The 23,742-nt window shown below is 37.3% G+C and overlaps 1 protein-coding gene across 19 annotated transcripts in view; it reads left to right on the top strand.

Annotated features, from left to right (window-relative positions):
* ZMYND11 (zinc finger MYND-type containing 11) overlaps window positions 1-23,742 on the top strand; it is a 108,876-nt gene that overhangs the window by 25,420 nt on the left and 59,714 nt on the right. For all 19 annotated transcript variants that reach the window (XM_026454772.1, XM_026454780.2, XM_026454782.2 and 16 more), the window contains one exon: window positions 15,766-15,900. In XM_026454772.1, the coding sequence (XP_026310557.1) occupies window positions 15,785-15,900 (116 nt within the window). In that variant the 5' untranslated portion in view covers window positions 15,766-15,784. Of the gene's footprint in view, window positions 1-15,765; window positions 15,901-23,742 lie in introns of those variants that run through there.

The raw sequence follows: 23,742 nt of genomic DNA, 5'->3' as shown, positions 1-23,742 counted from the left end.
AGTATCCTATTTATGGTTTATAGAGAAAATTCTGTTTCCAACTCTTTCATATTAATTACATATATTTAAAAAATCTTTACTGTTTCTGCATTTTCTGTTTTGAATTCCTCCTTCTCCCCCAACCCTTACCCTCTTCTGTTTGTCTGATGTGGCCTCTTTCTTTATTTAGAAGCTAGTCTCAAATACCTGGTTATCCGTGGCTGTCTGTTCACATTTAAGGGTGAGACACTAGAAAGCTGGTGTGAACAGTTGTCTTGGACTCAACACATACTTGTACCTATTCTGTGTGAGTTGGCTTTACTGTTGGGATGTCAGGTGGCCAGGTGGCTTTTTCTTTAGATACCTTCAAATGTCAGTGTCTAAAGAGTCTTTCTCTGGGAACGTTTAATTTCTCCAGAAAGGTATTGTTTGGTTTCTTGCCTGAGCCTGAGATCTGGAATTTGGCTGTAGAAAGGCAATGCCAACTATGTTTGATTGATTATGTAGCGTTTTGCTTTAACACCGTGTTCCCCTCACACCCTACCCCTACTCCAGCTTAAAATTTCAGTTGCTGTGTATTGCTGTCATATTGCAATCCAAGCTACTTATTGTCAGCTTTACATTCTGCATGATTTAATCTCAGAATAGCTCTCTTCTGCTTTTCATAGTTCTGTTTACCACATTCCACTGTCCTTTCTGCTTCAAACATACTGAGTTCTTTCTCACTTAACGGCTTTGCATGTGCTTCCCCTTTGCAAGGCTAGCTCTCTTTCACTATTTAAGTCTTTCCTCATGTATAATCTCCTTGACTTCCTAGGATAGGCAGGGTTAGTTAGGTTATGCTGTGATACCAAGCGACCTCAAAATCTCAGTAGTTTAAAACAGTGATTGTTGCTCATAATACATGTCCATCACAGATGAGCTGGGAGTTCTGCTGTCATTTGTCCATATTCTAGTATGTAGGCTGACAGAGCAGCCACCGGTTTGGGATTGCCATTACCCATGGTATAAAGAAAAAGAAAGCATAGCAAGTCATAGTGAGCTTTCTTACATCATCCGTTGTACAAGTGGTATAAATCCCTTTTACTCAGATTCTGTTTGTCAAATCCACACATGGCCTCGCCTAATTTCAGTGTGGTGGGGAAGTGCATTGTCCTAATTAACAGTGCATTTTGATTTAACTAGAAATTGGAGTATGACTTTCTCGAGAAGAAAAAAGGAAGGATAGTGTATGTGTGCTGGGGAGGTATGTGTGAAAGAGATTAATTGACTTAAGTAGGAAGATAATTACTTAAGGGCAGGGTTTGTAAATACAGAGGTAAGACCCAAAAAAGAAAACTAAAATAGTTGACAGTGATTGCCTTAGGGTGGCAGGAAGAGGGGGTAGGGGGTTTGGGACTATTTGATTTTTGAAAAATCATGTATATATAGTTTTAATTAAAATGACAATAAAATTTAAATAATCCTAGACCTTCATGTGACCTCTCATCTGTCTCTTTCCAGCTACTTTTCCATCTACCTCCTTTACTTTTTTCAGTCATTCTTCTGGAAGGAGTTCTCTTCTCTATTTCAGTTTCTTCACCTGCCGCTTCTTAACCCACTCCAATCCGGTTGGGGTGCTATTATTTCACTAAGACAGCTCTTGCTGAAGTCATCAGTGACCAACATATTGCTAAATCTAGTGGATATTTTCAGTTCTTTCTGCTTTTTGACACCCTAGCATTATTCTATACTTTCTGAAATCTTGCCTTCACCGGACTTCTGTAAGACAACTCTCCTAGATTTGCTCTTAGTACTTAGGGGCCTAGGTCGCTTTCTACCATATTCTCTCCTGGGGCAGTCTAATCTACATTGATGGTTTCAGTTACCATGCTTAGGCGCCTCACAGATCTTCAGCATATATTCTCAGCTCACTAGCTCTATCTCCACATACCTACTTAACATCTCCCTTCGATGTCTAAAAGACGCCTGAACTTAGTCTGCCTAAAACCAAACTCAGCACCCACATACATATACCACTGCCTTCTGCAAACTTAGTCTCCGTCCCAGATTTCTTATCTCAATTGAAAACACCCCAGTGTAACACCCTGTGTAAACCGGAAATCTAAGCATTATCCTTGACACTCACCTCTCCCTTCTTCCCAGTCCAAAATTAAGTTGTGATATCTTTTCCTCATTCTACACCCTGTAGCCAGAGGTAACTTAAAAAACCCATTATTTTCCAAAGCTCCCATTGGTCTTGCATTCTTTTTTCAGCTTTTCCTCAATTACTACTCTCCTCTTCCTCATTTCAAAACTTACTCCAAAGCTACAGTAATCAAAACAATGTAGTATTGGAATAATATAGATATGTAGTCTAGTAATAATATAGATTTATAGTCTGGTGGAATAGAATTTAGAGTTCAGAAATAAACCCATACATCTATGGCTGTTGATTTTTGACAAGGATGCTAAGTCCACTCAATTGGGAAAGAATAGTCTCATCAACAGATGGTGCCAAGATAACTTGATTTCCACATGTACAGAATGAAATTGGACCACCTACCTCACATCACATATAAAAATTAACTCCAGATGGGTCAGTAACCTAAATATAAAAGCCAGAACCCTAAAACTTTTCAAAGAAAACAGTTTAATCTTCATGACCTTTGATTTTGCAATGGATTCTTAGGTATGACACCAAAAGCATGAGCAACAGAAGAAAAAATAGTTGTTATATGTTATCAAAATTTGAAAGTTTTATGCATAAAGGACCTTATCAAGAAAGTGTAAAGACAATCTACAGAAGGGAAGAATGTTTGCAAAGCTTGTATCTGTTACTGGATTGGTATCTAGAATATTTAAAAAACACCTACAGCTCAACAGCAACAAAAAGACAGCCCAATTAAAAATGGGCAAAGGACTTGAATAGACATTCCTCCAGACATACATACATATCCAATAAATACATGAAAAGGTGTTCAACATCATTAGTCATTAGAAAAATTCAGGTCAAACCCACAATGAGGTAATTACATCTACTTAGATGGCTATGGTTTTTTTAAAGTGAAAAATGGAAAATAATAAGTGTTGGTAATAATGTGGAGAAATTGGAACACTTGTACATTGCTGTCGGGATTGTAAAATGGTGTAGCTGCTTGTGAAAAAGAGTTTACTAATTCCTCAAAAGGTTAAATGTAGAATTTATTACACGATCTGGCAATTCCACTTCTGGGTATATGCTCCAAGGAATTGAAGGCAGACCCACGCAGATACTTGTATGCCAGTGTTCACTGCAGTCTCATTCACAACATTTTTCAAAAGGTGGAAACCACCCAAGTGTCTATCAACAGATGAGCGGATAAACAAATTGTAATTTATCCATATGGTGGAATATTCTTCAGCCGTAAGAAGAAATAAAGTACTGGCACGTGCAACAAAATGATGAACCTAGAAAACACACTAATTGAAATAAGACAGACACAAAAGGACAAATACTGTATGATTCCACTCATGAAATACCTAGGCATATTAATAGATACAGAAAGTGGATTTGAGGATGCCAGGGGCTTGGAAGAGCAGAGAATGGGGAATTATTACTTAATGGTCTGTAGTTTGGGGCGATAAAAAAGTTTTAGAAATAGATAATGGTGATGGTTGCAAAACACTGGGAATGTACGTTAATTAATGCTGCCAGATTGTGTACTCAAAAATGGTTAAGATGGCAAATCCTATATTAATATATATTTTGCTACAGTTTTAAAAATAATGTAATGTTCCAAAAACCGCTGAATTGTACACTTCACATGGGTGAATTGTATGTGAATTATACCTCAATAAAGCTTTTTAAAAAATAAAAAGGGTAACAATTTTGTCACCCACCATTTTGTTTTATAGACTGTTTTGTCAAACTGAAAAGTCCTGAAATATCCTTTTGCGTTTACTAGTATAACTAAAAAAGTAATTAAAACATTTTTTAAAAGGTGAATAAAGGGTTCATAATGACCTGTTTTGCTATCAGGAACCTAGATCAATGTGTTGCATAGCAATATTTCCCCATTCTTAATCTAATGTACTTTGATCCAAACAGACAGAAAGCTACCAGGAGATCCATTCCGAGGGCTCTGTATTGCCAGTTACCCGTGTCCTGTGACTGCCACATGTGGAAAGTATACTGCAGATTGATTGTCTTGGGGCTCTTGGGGCAGTATTACTGATCTTTACTTAAGACCTGGTAGTTAACCATTTATTATTGTAGACTAGATTTTTTTTCTCTTCCTATTTTTTAAGTTTTTTTAATGTGGCAAAATACACATAACATAGAATTTATTATCTTTATCATTTTTAGGAGTACAGTTTAGTGTATTCAAATGCATTTATAATGTGCAATTCTCACCATCATCCATCTCTGTGATTTTTTGTTTTGTGAAACTTAAACTCTATACCCATTAAACAATAACTCTTGATGCCCCCTGGCAACCAACAACTAATTTTTTAATATCTCAGGTTTGGCTGGGGAGAGTATTGAATCAGTAAGTATTTATTTAGCATCTACTTTATGGTAAAAGTTATTAGGGGCATGAAGAAGGTTTAAAATATGGGATGCTTTAAACTGACAATACTGCTGGGCAGACAGTACTATATATGTAATAATTATATAGGAATCGATAACATGGCATTTATTATAATTATACCTTGGATATATGTAGCTTATACATGCAAGTTATAATGAAAATTGTGGGGCACCAATAAAAGACCAAACACATTAAAAAAAAACTAATGCTAGGCTTGGTAAGTAAGAATTTAATATATAATGCCAGGCATGGTGGTATGTGTACCTGTGTCCCTCGAGAGGCTGAGGTAGGAGGGATTACTTGAGCGCAGGAGAATGGAGTCCAGCCAGGGCAACATGGTAAGACCCTGTCTCTTAAAAGAAAATTTAACGTATGATTAGGGAGGTGTCACATTTTGTTGGAGAAGAGAAAAACCCTTCATTGAATCACACTAGCTCAGTGATTGCTTCTTCAGGGAAACACTCTGTATTTTCATTTAATGCCACATTCAAAAAGTAATTCCATGGTTTCCAGCCTGGCATGGAAGGAGCTGATAAGTAACCATGCTGTCCTAACCACAAGGAAAAAGCTGAACAAGCAAAAATAATAATAATAAACAAAAAAGCTCTGTTGGATCCATCAGGGAAGTGAAGCCATGAGGCATACTGCTGCACCGAAAACTGGAGACAGACAGGTAGATACAAAGAATCACAACTTACCAGAGCAGGAACCCACAGGCAGAAACCCCTGGGGGGGCCAGTGCTGGAGGAGGAAAGGCGGAACTGTAGTTGATGAATCGCTGGATGCATAGTATGGACAACTCTGAGAGTTAGAAACTTCAGAGGGACCCAGTCATGGGGGACGGCTGCCACAGGTGTGAGTTTTTACCTCCAGGAGCTTGACCTCACAGTGAATGTTGGAGAACAATCTCCTTGTGCTTCTTGCAGCGGGAGGGGGAAAGGGATCATTTTGAAATATGTAAGAGCTTTCTGTTCTTAACAAAGCCTACCCTCAGGAGACAGGATTTTACCGAAGCCTGGCCTACCTGGGGGAAGGGAAATACCTAACTCCAGCCTACTGTAGCTTTCTACATGGGGAAAGGGAAATATACAACCTCAGCCCCCTCCAGTGATCCCGTTTCACGTAAGGGGGGAAACTGCAGCCTGGTGAAGTTCAAAGTCCAGTGGCACAGGCTGTCTAAAGATTAAATCTAATCGTAGGGCTAAGAAGGCTTCCCTTCCCCACACCTTACACTATGTTATTAAAGGCCTATTTAGCAAGATTCCTTTTACCCAGTACATCACGTTCACCTTTCAGCAAAAATTACAAGAGGTCTGCTAAAGCAAAAAACAGCAGTGTAAAGAAACTGAACAAGCATTAGAACTAGAGTCAGATATGGCAGGAATGTTGGAATAATCAAACCATGGGTTATTAAAAACTATGATTAAAATGCTAAGAGTTTTAATGCCAAAAAAATAGGGAACAAGTATAAATGGACGATATAAGCATAGAGATGGAAATTCTAAGAAGGAACCAAAAAGAAGTGCTAGAGATCAAAAACACTGTAACAAAACACAAAAAGCCTGTGGTGGGCTTATCAGTAGACTGGATGTGACCAAGGAGAGAATCTCTGAATGTGAGGATATGACAACTAGTAATCTTCAGAACTGAAAAGCAGAGAGAGACAAGTCTGGGAAAAAACCAATTGAGAAAAGAATATTCAAGAACTACAGGAAAGCTACAAAAGATGTAACATATGTATAATGGGAATACCAGAAGGGAAGAAGGAGAGAAAGGGACAGAAGAAATATTTGAGTCAAAAATACTTGACAATTTCACCAGTATCAGACACACCAACCAAAGATCCAGGAAGTTCAGAAAACACCAAGCAGGCTAAATGCCAAAAATATTATACCTAAGCATACCATATTCAAATGTCAGAAAATTAAACTTGAAAGAAGCCAGAGGAATAAATACTTTACCTATAGAGGAGCACAGTTAAGAATTACATCTGAGTTTTATTCAGAAACCATGCAAGCAGGAGGAGTTGGAATGAAATAAAGTGTTAAAAGAAAAAATCCCACCACCCTAGGATTCTGTATCTAGTAAAACTATATCTTTCATAAAAAGTAAAAATGTAGACTTTCTCAGACGAAATTAAGGGAGTTTGTTGCCTTGTAATGTTAAAAGAAGTTCTTCAGAAAGAAGGCAAATTATTTCAGTTAGAAACCTGGATGTAGATGAGGAAAGGAAGATCATTCAAGAAGGAATAAGGAAAGATAAATTTTTTTTCTTTCTACTAACAGATAATTTGTTCAAAACAATAATAGTAACTGTGTATTTGATTGTGTGTGTGTGCTTATGTGTAAGTAAAATGAATGACAGTTTATGTGTAAGTGAAATGGCACAAGGGACTGGAGGGAAGAATTCAGAATATTTTGTTATTATAAGGTACTTGCACTGCCCATGAAGCAGTATAATGTTATTCAAGAGTGGACTTGGGTTAATTGTAATGTGTGTTGCAAACTCTGGGGAAACCACTACAAGTAGTAAAGCAAGAAGTATAATGTGATAAGAAAGGAGAGAAAATTGAATTGCATAAAATGCTCAACTAAAACCACAAAAGGTAGGAAAAGTGTGGAAGACAGAAATAAGAGTAACAAAGTCAAACAATAGAACATAGTGACAAACATGGCAGATATTAATCTAATTGTATTAATAATCACTTGAAATATGGCCTAAACACAGCCATTAAAAGACAGAGATTGTGAGAGTGGATCAAGACACTTGACCCAACAATGTCTTGACTGCCAGAAAGGTACTTTAAATATACAGATTGAAGAGATAAAGAATATAGCATGGTAACACTAATGAAAAGAAAATCAGAATAGCTGTATCAGTTTCAGACAAAGGAATTCAGAGGCAGGGAAGTTATCAGGGATAAAGGTGGGCGATATATAATGATAAAGGAGTCAATACTCTAAGAAGGCATAACAGTGCCTAATGTGTATGCACCTAACAACCGAGCATCAGAATATGTGAGGCAAAAACTGATAGAACTCCTAGGAGAAATAAATGAATCCACTACTATAGTTGGAGATACCAATACTCCTCTAGCAAAAATAGACTGATCTAGTAGGCAGAAAGTTGGTAAGGACATAGTTGAACTCAAAAACACCAATCAACTGGATATAATTGACATCTATAGATTACATTATTCAATAACAGCAAATCACACATTCTTTTGAAGGTCACAGAACGTTCACCAACATAGACCACATTCGATGCCATAAAACAGACCTTAATAAACTTAAAATAATAGAAATAATATATCTGCTGTCAGACCACAATGGAATGAAGAGTGAAATTAATAACAAAGATAGCTGGAAAATCCCCAAATATTTTGACATTAAATGCACACTTCTAAATAACAGGGCTCAAAGAATAAATCTTGAGGACCTTTTAAGTATTTGTAACTAAGTGAGAATAAAAATGGTTTATCAAAATCAGGTAATCTTACCAATAGATACAGAAAGAGGATTTGACAAAACCCAACATTCTTTCATAAAACCTCCCAAGAAACTAGGAATAAAAGGGAGCTTCCTTAACTTGTTAAAGAGTATCTACACAAATCCTACAACTAACATCATACTTAATGGTAAGGAACTTGAACCTTTTCCATTAAGATCAGGAACAAGGCAAGAGTGTCCCCTCACCACTGCCTTTCAGCGTCATGTGGGAAGTCCTAGTTGTCTTACTCTATTCCTGCTGCTATAACAAAATACCACAGACTGGGTAATTTATAAATCACAGAAGTTTATTTCTCACAGTTCTGCATACTGGAAAGTCCAGGATCAAAGCACTGGCAGATTCGTGTCTGGTAAGCGTTGCTCTGTTTCCAGGATGATACTTTATTGCTGTGTCCTCACATGGCAGAAGAGATGGAATGGCCAGGCAGGTCTCTGAAGCCTCTTTTTTAAGGGCATTAATCCCATTCTTGAGGGCAGAGCCCCCAGGGCCTAATCACCTCCCAATCTCTCCACATCTGAATGCCATCAATTGGGGTTTAATTTCCCACATAAATTTTGGATAAGCGAAAACATTCAAACTGTGGTACTAGCTAATGCAGTAAGATAATAAACAGAAATAAGAAGCAAATAGATTGGGAAGGAAGAAATAAAACTGTCTTTGTTGGCAGATGACATGATCATTTATATAGCAAATCCAAAAGAATTAACAAAAAAACTCCTGGAACTACTAAGTGGTTATAGCCAGGTTGCAAGATACAAGGGTAATATACAAAAATCCGTCACTTTTCTATTTATCAGCAATGAACAAGTGTAATGTGAAATTGAAAGCATATTATTTACATTAGTACCCCTGAAATGAAATGCTTAGGTAGAAATCTAATAAATTGTGGACAAGATGTATATCAGGAAGACTGCAGAGCTCTGAAAATAGATATAAAAGATTAAATAAATGATGGATATTCCATGTTCATGGATAGGAAAACAATATTGTCAAGATGTCTTTTCTTCCCACTTTTATGTACAAATTCATGTAGTCTCAATCAGAATACCAGCAAGTTATTTCGTGGATATCAACAAACTGATTCTAAAGTTTATATGCAGAGACAAAATACCCAAAATAGTCATCGTAATATTGAAGGACAAAGTCTGAGGACTGATACTTCCTGACTTCGACTTACTGTAAACTTTAGTGACCAAGACAATGTGGCATTGGTGACAGGACAGACAAATGGATGGATGGAACAGAGTAGACAACCCAGAAATACATAAATACAGTCAGTTCAACTTTTACCAAGAAGCAGAGGCAATACCTTGGAGCAAAAAGCCCTTGAGGAAATGGTGCTGGAAAAAATGGACATCCGCTTTCAAAAAAAAAAAGAGAAAAAGTTAAGAATCATCTAGGCACAGACCTTACATCCTTCACAAAAATTAACTGAAAATGAATCAGGGACCTAAGTGTAAAATACAAAACTGTAAAACTCTTAGGCAATAGCATAGGAGGAAACCTAGATTACCTTTTGTGTGGTGATAATGTTTTAGGTACAACACTAAAGGCATGATCCATGAAGGAAAGAATTGATAAGCTGGACTTCCTTAAAATTTAATACTTTTGTTCTGTGAAAGATAATGTCAAGAAAGCGAGATGACAGGCCACAGACTGGGAGAAAATAATTGCAAAAGACATATCTAATAAAGGACCATCAAACAAAACATACAAAGAACATCTAACATTAAATAATAAGAAAATGAAAAACATGTTCTAGAAATGGGCAGAAGGGCAAAGGTGGGAGGATCACTTGAGGCCCAGAGTTGGAGACCAACCTGGGCAACGTAGAGTAACTCTGCCTCTCCAAAACATTAAAAAAATAAGAAATGAGCAGGTCATGGTGGTGCATGCCTGTAGTGCTAGCTACTCTAGAGTCTAAGGCAGGAGAATCACTTGAGTCCAGGAATTTGAGGGTATAGTGAGCTATGACTGCACTGCAGACTGGGTGACAGAGTGAGACCCTCTTTCAAAAATATATAAAAAAAAATTTTTTTTAAGGGCAGAAGACCTGGCTGGACATCTCACCAAAGAAATACGGATGGCAAATAAACATATGAAAATACATTCAATATCATACATCATTAGGAAATTTAAAAAACATCAATAAGGTATCACCACACACTTATTAGAATGGCCCAGATCCAAAAGACTGACAATCCCAAACGTTGATGAGGATGTGGAACAACAGAAGCGCTCAGTCATTGCTGGTGTAAGTGCAAAATGGTCCGGTCCCTTGGGAAGACAGTTTGGCAGTTTCTTATACAACTGAACATTTTCCAACCGTACGAACCAGCAGTTACACTCCTTGGTATTTACCAAAATGAATGGAAAACTTATGTGCACATAAAAACATGCACATGGATGTTTATAGCAGCTTTGTTTTGATTGCCAAAACTTAGAAGCAACTTGTCCTCGAGTAGATGAATGGATGAACTGTGTTGTATGCAGCCAGTAGAATATTATTCAGTACTAAAAAGTAACAGTCTATCAATCCATAAAAAGCTATGGAGGAAACGTAATGCGTATTACTAAGTGAAGGAAGCCAACCTGAAAAGGCCACGTATTGTATGATTCCAACTCTGTGACATCCTGGAAAAGGCAAGACTATGGAGACAGTAAAAAGACCAGTGGTTGCCAAGGGTTAGGGGAAGGAAGGGATGAATACGTGAAGCACAGACGATTTTTAAGTCAGTGAAATCTTTCTGTGTGGGTACTACAGTGGCACATACTTGTCGTTCATACATTCGTCAAAACCCATGGAATGTACAACACCAAGAGTGAACCCTAATGTATACTGTGGACTTTGGGTCGTAATGATACGTCAATGTGGGTTTGTGGATTTTTAACAAATGTGTTGCTTTGGTGTGGGCTGTTGATAATAGGGGAGGCTGTGCATGTGTGGGGCCTGGGAGTATATGGAAACTCTGTATTTTCCATTCAATTTTGCTGCAAACTTAAAATTGCTCTAAAAAATAGTTTACTAATCATAATTTTAAAAAAGTAATTCTCCCCAGCACTTTGGGAGGCCTAGGTGGGCGGATCACCTGAGGTCAGGAGTTCGAGACCCAGCCTGGCCAACATGGTGAAACCCCATCTCTACTAAAAATACAAAAATTCCCCAGGTGTGGTGGCACATGCCTGTAATCCTAACTTAGCTACACGGGAGGCTAAGGCAGGGGAATCACTTGAACCTGGGAGGTGGAGGTTGCAGTGAGCCGAAATCACACCATTGCACTCCAGCCTGGGTGACGAGCGAAACTCCGCCTCAAAAACTAAAAATAAAAATAAAAAACTACAAAATATAATTGCGTATTTTTCTGATTTGAGTGTAGAGGGACTTCTGATCACAAAGGCAATGATAAAGGAATACATAGCCAGATTTCAGTAAAATTTAGTGTTTATTAAGAGGCAAAGAGGAAAGCATTTTATGGATGAACCTAATGTGAAAATTAATATATAAATGGGAAAATGATATGAATAGACCATGAAAAATAATTTAAAAATGCTAATAGACTTTGGGAAAAAGTAATAATATTTGATGCAAATATTTGAAAACATTTTATGCAATATACTGATAAAAAACCTGAACCTACCACCAGAAGTAAAAATCAGAACCTCTTTGGTGTTTTGAATTCTCATACTGTGCTCCTCCATCTCTCTTCCCTGCCCCCTCACCTGTTCTTGTTAACTATTGTGTTTATCATTTCCTTAAAGCAGTTTTCACAAATATATATATATCACCAAGCAACATCTTGTTTAATTTTGAATATTCCTAAGCTTTTTTCTGACATGTTTTCTCCTTTATTCTCCCTTTTGCCCTCACCCCAGTTTGTGTAGAAGTAGTATGGATATAAAATGACACTTCTGTAGACTGTGGAGATTGCAGTACATATGGATTTGTTGGGATAGAGAATATCAGTATCACCTAGGGGCTTATTAAAGTTACTCAGAAGTTTTTACTATTTTTTATTTTTATTTTTTTAACTACAGGCTTCTTGAGAATCATGGTCTACTTTTACCAAAAGGGGCCTGTTCCATTCCTCAAATGTGTTGGAGCAGAACAAAGATTGAAGACTGTATTAGTGATCTCCACAGAGTCTTCTGATCTTTCTTTTTGATGTCTCAATCTTTGATAAAACATAAAGGAAGGTACACTCTGGGCTCTTGTTATTTACATAACAGCTGAAAAAACTGAATTTAATAATTTTATATTGAAGGGTTCGTATGTTCAAAACTGCTAGGCGCGTTGAAAACCATGAGTTATAAAAATGAATAAGATGTATCTTGTCTTAGTTGAATTAAAACAATTCTTTTGAGGAATTTGTAAGTATTTGTACAAGCAATACATTTGTAAGAGATGTATAAACAAACTGGTATTAGAATACAAAGGACAATTGAGTTTTATTTGGTTTGATTCCAGGAGAAAAGGCTGGTCAGGGAAAATTGCATTAAAGTAAATCCTAGAAAGGACAGGGAAATTTTTAATAATTGGTAAGGGGCAGGGGAGAACATTCCAGGGAGAGAGAACTGCATAAACAAAGGGACGGAGGTGTGACGTTTGGGAGCGTAATTGGGAGCTGTGAGCAGTAATGCAGTATGCACCCAGATAAGGATGGACTGTAAGATTTGGTTTGGCCATATCAACAAGGACCCTAAATAATCAGCTCTCTGTACCCAGGATTCTAAGACTTTCTTTTTATTGATGAACACCCAAAGTGCTGTTCTTTTCTTATATATCTAGTCACATCATTAGTCATGTTTACTGGATGAGAGGAGGATTTTTGTCTGTTTTGCTTATTGCTGTATCCCTGGAACATAGGAGAGCACCTGGTATGTAACAAGCATACACGAATTATATGTTGAATGAATGAATTTAGATTTCATATGAAAGGATAATTTTATGGTTGCACTTTAAAGAGATCTTGCCTCCATAAGTCAAGTTGTTTTTGGTACCTTTATAATATGCCTCAAACTTCATTGTATTTCTCTCACTTGGATTTGTCTTTCCCTGGCATTTTTTGCAATGTTCTGCGTGGGCTCTTATAACTAATGATCATCCTCCTTATAGTGCACCCGTATTACAAGGTATGTTTATTTTCTGTGACTTGATTCAGGTAGTTCTCAAATCTTTGATTTTTAACTTTACACCTGCTTTTCTGAAATGTAGCATTGCTTCATTCTTTAATCTTGATTTTAATCATTTTGAGGAACCTGTGACATCACTTTTAGGGTTTCTGCTACTTAGTCCCCACTATATTCTTCTGGTTATGTTATATAAATAGTTATATTTACTATTTATTATGGTATTATTTAAAAATGTTAGCTTTGCTGTTAAATTTAACATTTTACATTTTACGGCTTTGCTGTATTTTTTATAGTTCTGAATAAATTATTCATATTCTTACATATCATGAATTGTGAAAAAAAATTTACAAGTTGAATTGTTACCTGTACCTATTTGTATTATTCTTCAATGTTTGCTCTAGAAATTATAACATACATCCTTAATTTATGATAGCCTCCCTTGAATTAACATAATACTACTTGCATAAAATGTAGGAGATTTATAATAATATATTTCTACTTATCCCACTTCCCTTCCTGTGTGTTTTGGTTGTTATATATTTTATTTCTATGTGTGTTTAAGCCTAATGACACCTATCAATTATTTTTATCTTTGCTTTAAACTGCCAGTTATCTTTTAAAGAAATTAAGAAAGAGAAAAATGGGCTTTTACATTTTCCTACACATATTTACCATTTTGCAGAGCTCCTCATCTCTTTGCTCAAATTTTACTTAAGTGAGAAGTAGTGTCTCCCTTGTCTGAATTTTTATAGCACATATTGTGGACTATTTATATGTCATCTGTGACCTTACAGTTAGTTCCATGTGTATGTCACATTTCCTCTGCCAGTTTTAGAGTATTTTTTGGCAAGGGTCGCTGTTTATACAGTTTTAACTACTTCATTGTGTCTAGCACAGTGCCTTAGATAAAGTGGACACCTGCATATATTTTTAACTATGTAAGAATAACTGAAACTTTGTTCATTTATCTGAGTATTTGTATAATCTCACAGGATTGAGTTGTATTATTACAGTTCACCATTAGATGTCACTTTCTGACATATGGTAAATCCTTACCAATGAATTCCTTCCATTAAGGCATATCAAATTCTGAAAGTTGGTGCTCCAATACAAGTGCACTTCAACAGAGAAATTTTTGTACATTTTAAAGTGATTACTGTCTAAAATGGAAGTGTTCCTAAGTTACAATTTTTGTATTTTAGTTATGTATAAATTTATACAGAACCAACTGATATTCCTAAAGTTTTCTTTAGAACTTGAATACTGGTATTATTTTTGAATTATTTGCTCTGTGAAGCAGCTTGGAACTATTAGAAGTAATAGTGTGAGAATATTCAGGAATACCTTTAAACATGTTCAAAATGTATTCTGATGCTGGTGTAATTCTGAAAAACATCTTATTTTAGGAGCCTGACTCACTCAATTTTCTCAAGATAAGTTTTGGTAGCAACTATAGAGTTTATTTGTGTTTGTCTGAGAAAGTGGGGGAACTGAGTGGGCTGTGAAGAAACACAGAGGTAGAGAAAAAGGAGATTCCTGTGGCTCTCTTGGCCAGTCATGGAACAGAGCAAAGTGCTTCCCTCCCTCATTCTCCAAACTTAAGATATAGGAAAGGGCAGATCAAGGAGATTTCAGCAATCTCAGAAGGCTTAATGTTCACTGTATGTTTTAGAACCTAGATTTTAAAATCAGCATGATAGCATGTATGATCTAGGGAGATGTTTCAGTGGGTCCTCAATGCTAGGATTCGTGACGAAGGCTTACCAGATTCCTACAGACGCGTCTCTCCATGCTGAGTTAAGAGAATCCTCTCTGTGATACTGCTGTTCTCCGGACATCCAGGGTTTAACCTCTTTTCTCTCCCCATCTTGCCAGGAGACAGCAGGAAAATTATTGGGAGGTGTGGTGGCAATTTTCTTCAATTCATCTAGAATACTAAAATTTGAATAAAATAGCAATGCTGTTTCCTAATAGTGTAATAAATACCCTCCAAAACTTACACCTAAAGCAAGAATGTTACCATTCTTCATAATTTGTGACCTTCTAGTGTTCTGTCCCTCAACCTGTCACATCTCATCCCAGAAGTAACTTCCTTATATTTAATGTTCATGATTTGATTTAAAAAAAGAATGTTGTTTTCGTGTATCTATATATGTATATAAAATTTGATTAAGCCATGATTATAATAAACCAAAGTACCAAACAATTAGAATATTTAAATTCCATTTTGTATTGATTAAATTACAAACAATGTAATGTCAACAAAGGAAGTTTTATCTTGCAATATTTCTGTTTTAGGATAAACTTAAGTGCATTTTCTAAAAGTGTATTGGTATGAAGTGACCACTTACCCTTCTTGGGATAACCTTTTCAACTTTGTGGCTTTTAGAATGTCATTCTTCATGATGTAGTGAAATGAATGATACTTTATATGGAGTAACTGGTGATGTGGATGGTAGAAAAAATAGAAAGTGGGCAATACTGCATACTAAGTATAATCAATAGTTGAGAGGTCCTGATAATGTTATTCACTTATATTGATAAATCATTTTGTAATCTGTTTTTTGTTTCCCTTATGTTTTTATTACTGCAGCTAAAGAAGTAAACAGGTCATGGCACGTTTAACAAAAAGACGACAGGCGGATACAAAAGCTATCCAGCATCTTTGGGCAGCCATTGAGATTATACGGAACCAGAAGCAAATTGCCAACATTGACCGTATTACAAAGTAAGTAAATTTAACCAAAAATATCTCTGTAAAATTTCATAGAAGATTTTGGGGGAAAGGCCAAAAAATTTTTCATCTATTATGCTAATCGACATATATTACAAAGAACTGAAGACACTTTTTGCTTTGCAGGAATATTTACTTGTTAGAAAAACACAGAACATACAGAAGCAACGTGTGTTTAGAAGTTTCATAGAAAAATTAGATAAGGAAAATATCACTGTGTACAATTTATAATAGTTTTTTGGTTAACAAAATTTTTAACTCTATTCATTGATTTATTTTGAGATAGAGTCTCACTCTGTCGCCCAGGCTGGAGTGCAGTGGGCTCACGACAACCTCTGCCTCCCGGGTTCAAGTGATTCTTCTGCCTCAGCCTCCCAAGTAGCTGGGATTACAGGCACCTGCCACCACGCCCAGCTAATTTTTTGTATTTTTAGTAGAAGCAGGGTTTCACCATGTTGGCCAGGCTCATCTCAAACTCCTGACCTCGTGATTCACCTGCGTCGGCCTCCCAAAGTGCTGGGATTTACAGGCGTGAGCCACTGCACCCGGCCAGAGATGCTTTTATTAAAAACACCTTTAGTGAATCACTTTTGTGTAGTAAAGCTATCTAAAAACAGTCTACTGTTCATTACTAATTTTAATATAGGATAGGTGTGGTATGTGCAGTAACATCTTACTACTTTATCGCCCACTAGCAGAATTTTCAACAATTTCCTTCTGTATTTTAGAAATCGTGATAAATAAACATTCAGTTTTAAAGAAGAAAATTATCCACCCCCACCCCCTAGTTTCTCATGCTATTTATATGGGTAGACAGATTCAGGATACAGAAAAAAAGAAAAATAAAAGTACTTTATGAAGCTTCTATTTACATGTTGTATACTAATTATAAGGGAGTCTTCAGTTAGGAACTTGGTTTTGTTTTGTTTCTCTGGGTATTCTTAAAGAAATAAAGCTAAATTTATCTTTTTTAAGTGTTTGGAATTTTAAAAATAATTGAGAGAAAACATCTTGATGCTTCAGAGAAAATGTCTCTTCACATTCTTTAGATGCTATGGGTGAAAATGGAGAATGGGAGTAATTTACAAAACTCACTTAAATAAGTGCCTTTTTTTGACCTTCATTAATAAGTAATAAAATTGAGTTCCATGTATTTTTGTCCTTTCCCTGTATGCTGGTGAAGATTACAAAGGCTACTTAGCGATGGGTGCAGTGGCTCACGCCTGTAATCCCAGCACTTTAGCAGGCCAAGGCTGGTGGATCGCCTGAGCTCAGGAGTTGGAGACTAGCCTGGCCAACATGGCGAAACCCCATCTCTGCCAAAAATACAAAAATTAGCCTGGTGTGGTGCTGTGCACCTGTGGTCCCAACCACTCAGGAAGCTGAGGTGGGAGAATCACTTGAGCCTGGAAGGCAGAGGTTGCAGTGAGCCGAGGTAAGGCCACTGCACTCCAGCCTGGGTGACAGTGAGGCCCCCGTCTCAAAACAAAACAAAGAAACCCAAAGGCTAAGAGGGAAGAAAAAAGGATATAGAGAAGGGGTGAGGATATATGTGGCTCCAACTCTGTACTCGCCCTTGGGATATTTTAAAGCTGACTGTGTACAACTCCTTGCTCCTATAAGATCGTAGAAGAAAAAAAAAAGATAATACTATGTGAACAATAAGAATAAAATAAATAGTATATTATTTTAATGATTATGTTTTTAAATAAAGCACATAATTTGAGGTATGATAACTAAATGCAAATGATGTTGATGTAAAACATTTAAAAAACACAAAACAGTATTTCCTTATGGTTGAGATTTTAAAAAAACCATCCTTTATATAAAAATTGCTTAGAGAAGAATGTTTAAATAAAATACTTTTCTTTGGATTCAGCTTTTTAAGTTAAAATCATGTAAACATGACAACTATTTCAGGTTTTCAAATGACCTTTACTCATCTGTAGCATCTTTCTCTAGAAGCTTTAGGGACATTTGTCTAAGCAGCTATCAGAATCTCCCAGCGTGAATGTTGCTGTTAGATTGTGACCACCTTCTAATCTGGGAGTAAGAGAATTAACTCCCACAGTAATGGGTGGCAGATACCTGCTGGATTATTATAACGTGTGTGTGTACATGTATACACATGTTAAACTGTAGTAAAAGACATGGAGATTATTAACAGGATTGCCTACATCTCATTTTGCATTATGTATGATTGATAAGCATTCTTTTCTCTCCTTTCTTCATCAGCGTAGCTTTAATTGATGCCAAGGCTTATTTTTCTTCATGTTATGAGGTCCTTAGTTTTACAATTAAATATGAATACATTTATTTACCTACCAGATAGTCTTGGTTTTATTAGTTTCATCTAAAGATGAAAAGAAAGAAAAAGAAAGAATCAGAGGTTATGTGCTTAAGACTGGGTCCCTGTGTTTCCTCTGCCTCATCTCATCTGAGAGGTATGCCATGTTTATTTTTATTATGTGGCTCAAATCAGAGCATCCTGTACTTCCTTCATAACATTAATCACATTTGTCATTATTTCCCTGCTAGACAGCTCCAAGAAAGAACTGTCTAGAAAATTGCCTAACCTGGCCAGTGCCTTTGCTTCTTGGCTGATATTAATTTCCCTGTTTGTTAAACTTGCCTAAGGTAAGTTAGGAAGTAGCAATGCACTATGACAGGAAGTCAGATCTTTTGCTCTAAAGCCTAATATTCCTATTCTGTACTCTCGAAAGGTAAATACTTTTCAAGCCTTAGATTCATTTTAAATCAAGTTGATCTACTTAGTCAAGTCCGAACATAAAGATATCTTTTAAACTTTGCAAATATCTTAAGGTACTGAAGGCTGTAGTAGAGTCACTGTCAAGAATGCATATTAATCATTAAGTTTCATTTCTTATTTTGACTGATGAGTGATGCCATTATAAAAAAAGCTACATAGGTTTGGTCAAGCATTAAAAGTTGTGGGCTTTGGGGTGACTGGCTCTTAGCCTGGTACACCCTAAACACTCTAATTTACTTCTGTATAATGGTTTAGTTCTGCTTGCTTTTGTTCTTTTAATCTCTAGGTTTCTCTTCTTTTTTGTTGTTGTTGTTTTTTTTTTGGAATTGATTGAAGAAACTCGGCCATTGGTTGTGATTTTCTATAGTCTGGCTTTTGCCAATCGCATCCCTGTAGTCTAGTTTAACCTGTTGCTCAGTCCTTTTTATTTCATGGAGATTGATAGCGGCATCTGGTGGCTTGGGGGAGGGGGCAAGACTATTCCATGGGAGTGGTGTGTTCTATCAGGAGACACATGATGTCAGTTGTTTCTCATTTTGTGATGTACATAGCAGTTGATGCTAGATCCAGTAACTCTAATTAAGGACTGCCAAATGGTAATCATCCAATCTATCTTTCCTTTTTTAACTGGACTACTTCTATAAGGACATAGCTTCCCATCATCTGGTATTTGGTTACCATGTGGTATGGTTCATATGGGAAAAGTAGAATAATTCATTCTCTTTATGTATTTAGCAGTTTTTAAAATAGTATCCTTTAATGACAACCAATTAGATTTAGAAACAAATTGCCCTTTGGAATTCATGCATTTAATTACATTTCGTGTATTTCAGTCCATTTTCAAAATATCCCTTATTGATGCTATCTTTGACCAGTTGGAGCCTCTGCAGTGTTGGCTTCTGAACTTCTTTCTGCTTGTTATGGAACAAGATGTTTCGGGATCCTCTTGTACATATCCTGCCCCAGGTCTGGAACCATTGATTTCTCCCAGGTGCTCTGGTTTCTTTTAGTTTTAAAATGTATTTTAAGAGCACTTCCTGGCTACTCAGTGTCGCTGCTGGGTGGGTCTCTTTCTAGGCCTTTGGACAGAATTATGAAATGCGCATACTTTTAGAAGATGAAAACACGTCCTGAGTTCATGCTGATACTTTCCATTGAACTTGGTGGCTACTGGGTTTTATTGACTTAGCTCTTGAATCTAAAATCCTTATCTACTTTCTGACATGGTGAGAATCATGGTTCTCGGGGACATCATCTGGGATAGAATTTTAGCATTTCATGTAGTCAGTTATTTGATGCAACATTAAATACACAGCTATTAGAGTAAGACAATCTGAAATATTCTGTATACCGTGTATAGTTATGATTATGTTATTATTTTCTTATCTACACACATCCTTATGTAGTTTGGAGCCTCTCTTAGTGTGTTGGATCTTCTTTTCCTATCTTCTGTATTTGTACTTTTCTATTTAATTCTTTTCATCTTTTTTCTTTTTGATTTTTCGTATTTTCCTTCATTGCAGCCTCTTTTTATGTAACATTATCTGGTGTATATTCATTTTTGTGTACCCTCTAGTTTAGACTTCACTTCTGAAGTGATGTTTTTTCCATTTACTTCAAATGTTTAACTCAGAATTCTGAGTTTTTCTTTTGATTTATAGCTTGTTTACCTTGTATCATTTTCTTCATGTCTTTTCTCATGTCTTGAGACAGTAAATTCTAGCTTCCTTCTGTTTTGTAGGCTTATCTTTCTGGCATGTTTCTAACCATCAGGATGTCATTCTGTTCCACGTGCCATGGTCATTCTCTGTTGGTCATTCTCACATGAAATCACTTTGCCTAAACTTGTGTCAGGGCAGAGTGGTTCTGAATACTCTTTCCAGATTTATGGCTTTAAAGTTCTTCTTATGCCATTTTTACGAAGTGCTAAAAATAGAGCCTAATTTTTCCTGAGATTTCCCAGATTTTTCTCCATCTTTTCCCCGTTTTTTTGTGGAGTCACCTTTTCTTATACTGAGGGTCTTTTCAACTGATTGCAGTAGTATTTGTTACTTTTATTTGTAGCCTTTCTCTGTAATACCGGGCTTTGTCCTGAAAGGGAACTGTGACTGCTTAATTTTGAGTGTTTGTAGGCCCCATTAAGCTCTAGCTCCTTAAGAATTTACCACAAATTCATGAATTACCATGAATCATCTGCAAATGGGAGTGTGTAAAATCCAGTTTCAGTGCTGTTATCAAGTGGGTCTACTGTGCTTTCCAGTGTGTCTCTGTTGGGTGTTTTATCCTCTTATGCTCTGTTCCATTAGTTGTGCCTCTCTTTCTCCTGTAAGGGTATCAGTACCAATCAGGATTGTAGCTCTCAGAGATTTGTTCTCACCTGCTCAAATTTTGGGATGCATAGGAGTTCTCATGACCTAATTTTGTTCTGTGTATGCTGTCCGAGGGCATTTTGCTTTGTTTTATTTGGTATTCTTCCAGTAACTCTGTCTAGTAGGTTTGGGGAGATTTAAAAACTATGTTGGCTGGGCGCGGTGGCTCAAGCCTGTAATCCCAGCACTTTGGGAGGCCGAGGCGGGCGGATCACGAGGTCAGGAGATTGAGACCACGGTGAAACCCCGTCTCTACTAAAAATACAAAAAATTAGCCGAGGGCAGTGGCGGGTGCCTGTAGTCCCAGCTACTTGGGAGGCTGAGGCAGGAGAATGGTGTGAACCCAGGAGGCGGAGGCATGCCACTGCACTCCAGCCTGGGCCACAGAGCAAGACAGTCTCAAAAACAAACAACAACAACAACAAAAAAACCACAAAAAACTATGTTACCATCATCATCATCCCATCTCACAACAATCTTGTGATTTTTCTTTAAAAAAAAAAAAAAGGTTGGGGGGGGGCTGGGCAGTGGCTCATGCCTGTAGTATCAGCACTTTGGGAGGCTGAGGTGGATGGATTGCCTGAGGTCAGGGGTTCGAGACCAGCCTTGCCAACATAGTGAAACCCCATCTCTATTAAAAATACAAAAAATTAGCTGGGCGTGGTGGCGGGCCCATGTATTCCCAGCTACTGGGGAGGCTGAGGCAGGAGAATCACTTGAACCCGGGAGGCAGAGGTTGCAGTGAGCCAAGATTGCACCATTGCACTCCAGCCTGGTTAACAAGAGTGAAACTTGGTCTCAAAAAGAAAAAAAAGAGTTTTTAAAGGCACAGGATATTTTCTGAAGTTCAAAAGCAGAGCCAAAAGCAATAAATAATTCCTTCTGACAAAGGTAAATCAAAGGCATGTTCTCCGTGTTTGTATACTGCACTGGACACATCAGAATAAATGGCAGCATCATATTCAAACACACGATCCTTTTTTTTTTTTTTTTTGAGACGGAGTCTCGCTGTGTCGCCCAGACTGGAGTGCAGTGGAGCAATCTCGGCTCACTGCAAACTCCACCCCCTGGGTTCATGCCATTCTCCTGCCTCAACCTCCCGAGTAGCTGGGACTACAGGTGCCCACCACCATGCCCAGCTAATTTTGATATTTTTAGTAGATACGGGGTTTCACTGTGTTAGCGAGGGTGGTCTCAATCTCCTAACATTGTGATCCTCCTGCCTCAGCCTCCCAAAGTTCTAGGATTACAGGCGTGAGCCACCGTGCCCGGCCAGGATTCTTAACATAGCAAGACTTGGGTTGCAGTTTAAAGAAGAAATTCCGTTCGGACGCCATGGCTAAGGCCTGTAATCCCAGCATTTAGGGAGATCGAGGCAGGCAGATCGCAAGGTCAGGAGTTCGAGACCAGCCTGGCCAACATAGTGAAATGCTGTCTCTACTGAAAATACAAAAATTAGCCAGGCATTGTGGTGCACGCCTGTAGTCCCAGCTACTTGGGAGGCTGAGGCAGGAGAATCGCTTGAACTTGGGAGGCGGAGGTTGTGGTGAGCTGAGATTGCGCCACTGCACTCCAGCCTGGGCGACAGAGCAAGACTCTGTCTCAAAAAACAAAAAAAAAATAAGAAATCCCATGAGTGGAATTTGTGGCCATTTGAAGGATTTAAGTCTCAGATCCTCATAATTAATTGAATTGTTAGGGACTAATAATTTTCTTATCTCTGTAACTAAATAGGAAAACTTACCTGTTCTAAATGTTTGTTCCATCTAATTGTGATGGTATTTAACTTTGGAGTTCCTAACAGTAGTCACCCATTAGTTGTCACGATATCTCCCCAAGAAGGAGAGTTCTGAGTCTTTTTTTCCCCACATTCTTTTAATTTTCCTTTTAAAAAAACTGCTGGTGTCAGCTAGGTGCAGTGGCTCATGCCTGAAATGCCAGCATTTTGGGAGGCTGAGGGTGGGGGATCGCTTGAGAGTAGGAGTTTGAGACCATCCTGAGCAACATAGTGAGACCCTGTATCTACAAAAAATCTAAAAAATTAGCCAAGTATGGTGGTGCGTGCCTGTAGTCTCAGCTTCTTGGGAGGCTGAGGGAGGATCGCTTGAGCCCAGGAGATCAAGGCTGCAGTGAGCTGTGATTGTGCCACTGCACTCCAGCCTGGGAGACAGAGTGAGACCCTGTCTCAAAACAAAAACAAAACAAAACAAAACAAAACAAACCTGCTAGTCTTGTATCCAAGAAGGTAGTAGGGAAGGTACTGTAAGTTAGATAATCACTGCTAAGATGTTTTGAATATTTCAGATATTTAAAAACCATACCCAAGATAAACTTCTTTAGCAAGCTCCAACATCTTGGTGTGGAAAATATTAAAAGGGTCAGTCTGAAATCAAAATATGTAAATGTGGTTGAGTCTGATTTTTGATTAACAATGAAACTGTCCCACTGATTTAAAGCTATATTTATAAATTTGATTTAATGATAATATGAAATTCTATAGATGACCTCATTTGGGAGCTAAATAAGCACAAGTAAATGTTGGCCTGTCAGCGAAAACATTTTACATTTTTAGAAACTGGAGGATATTTTGTGATGTTTAAGCATTATAAAATGGAAACAAATTAGTCATTTTATCATCAGGAAGAAAATGCAGTAGTAAGTTGAGGGTTATGTGGGAAGATAAACACAGGCAATAGT

The sequence above is a fragment of the Piliocolobus tephrosceles genome, chromosome 9 (genome assembly GCF_002776525.5).
Source record: "Piliocolobus tephrosceles isolate RC106 chromosome 9, ASM277652v3, whole genome shotgun sequence".
NCBI classification, from domain to species: Eukaryota; Metazoa; Chordata; class Mammalia; order Primates; family Cercopithecidae; genus Piliocolobus; species Piliocolobus tephrosceles.
This window is presented reverse-complemented; position numbering and strand designations above follow the sequence as displayed.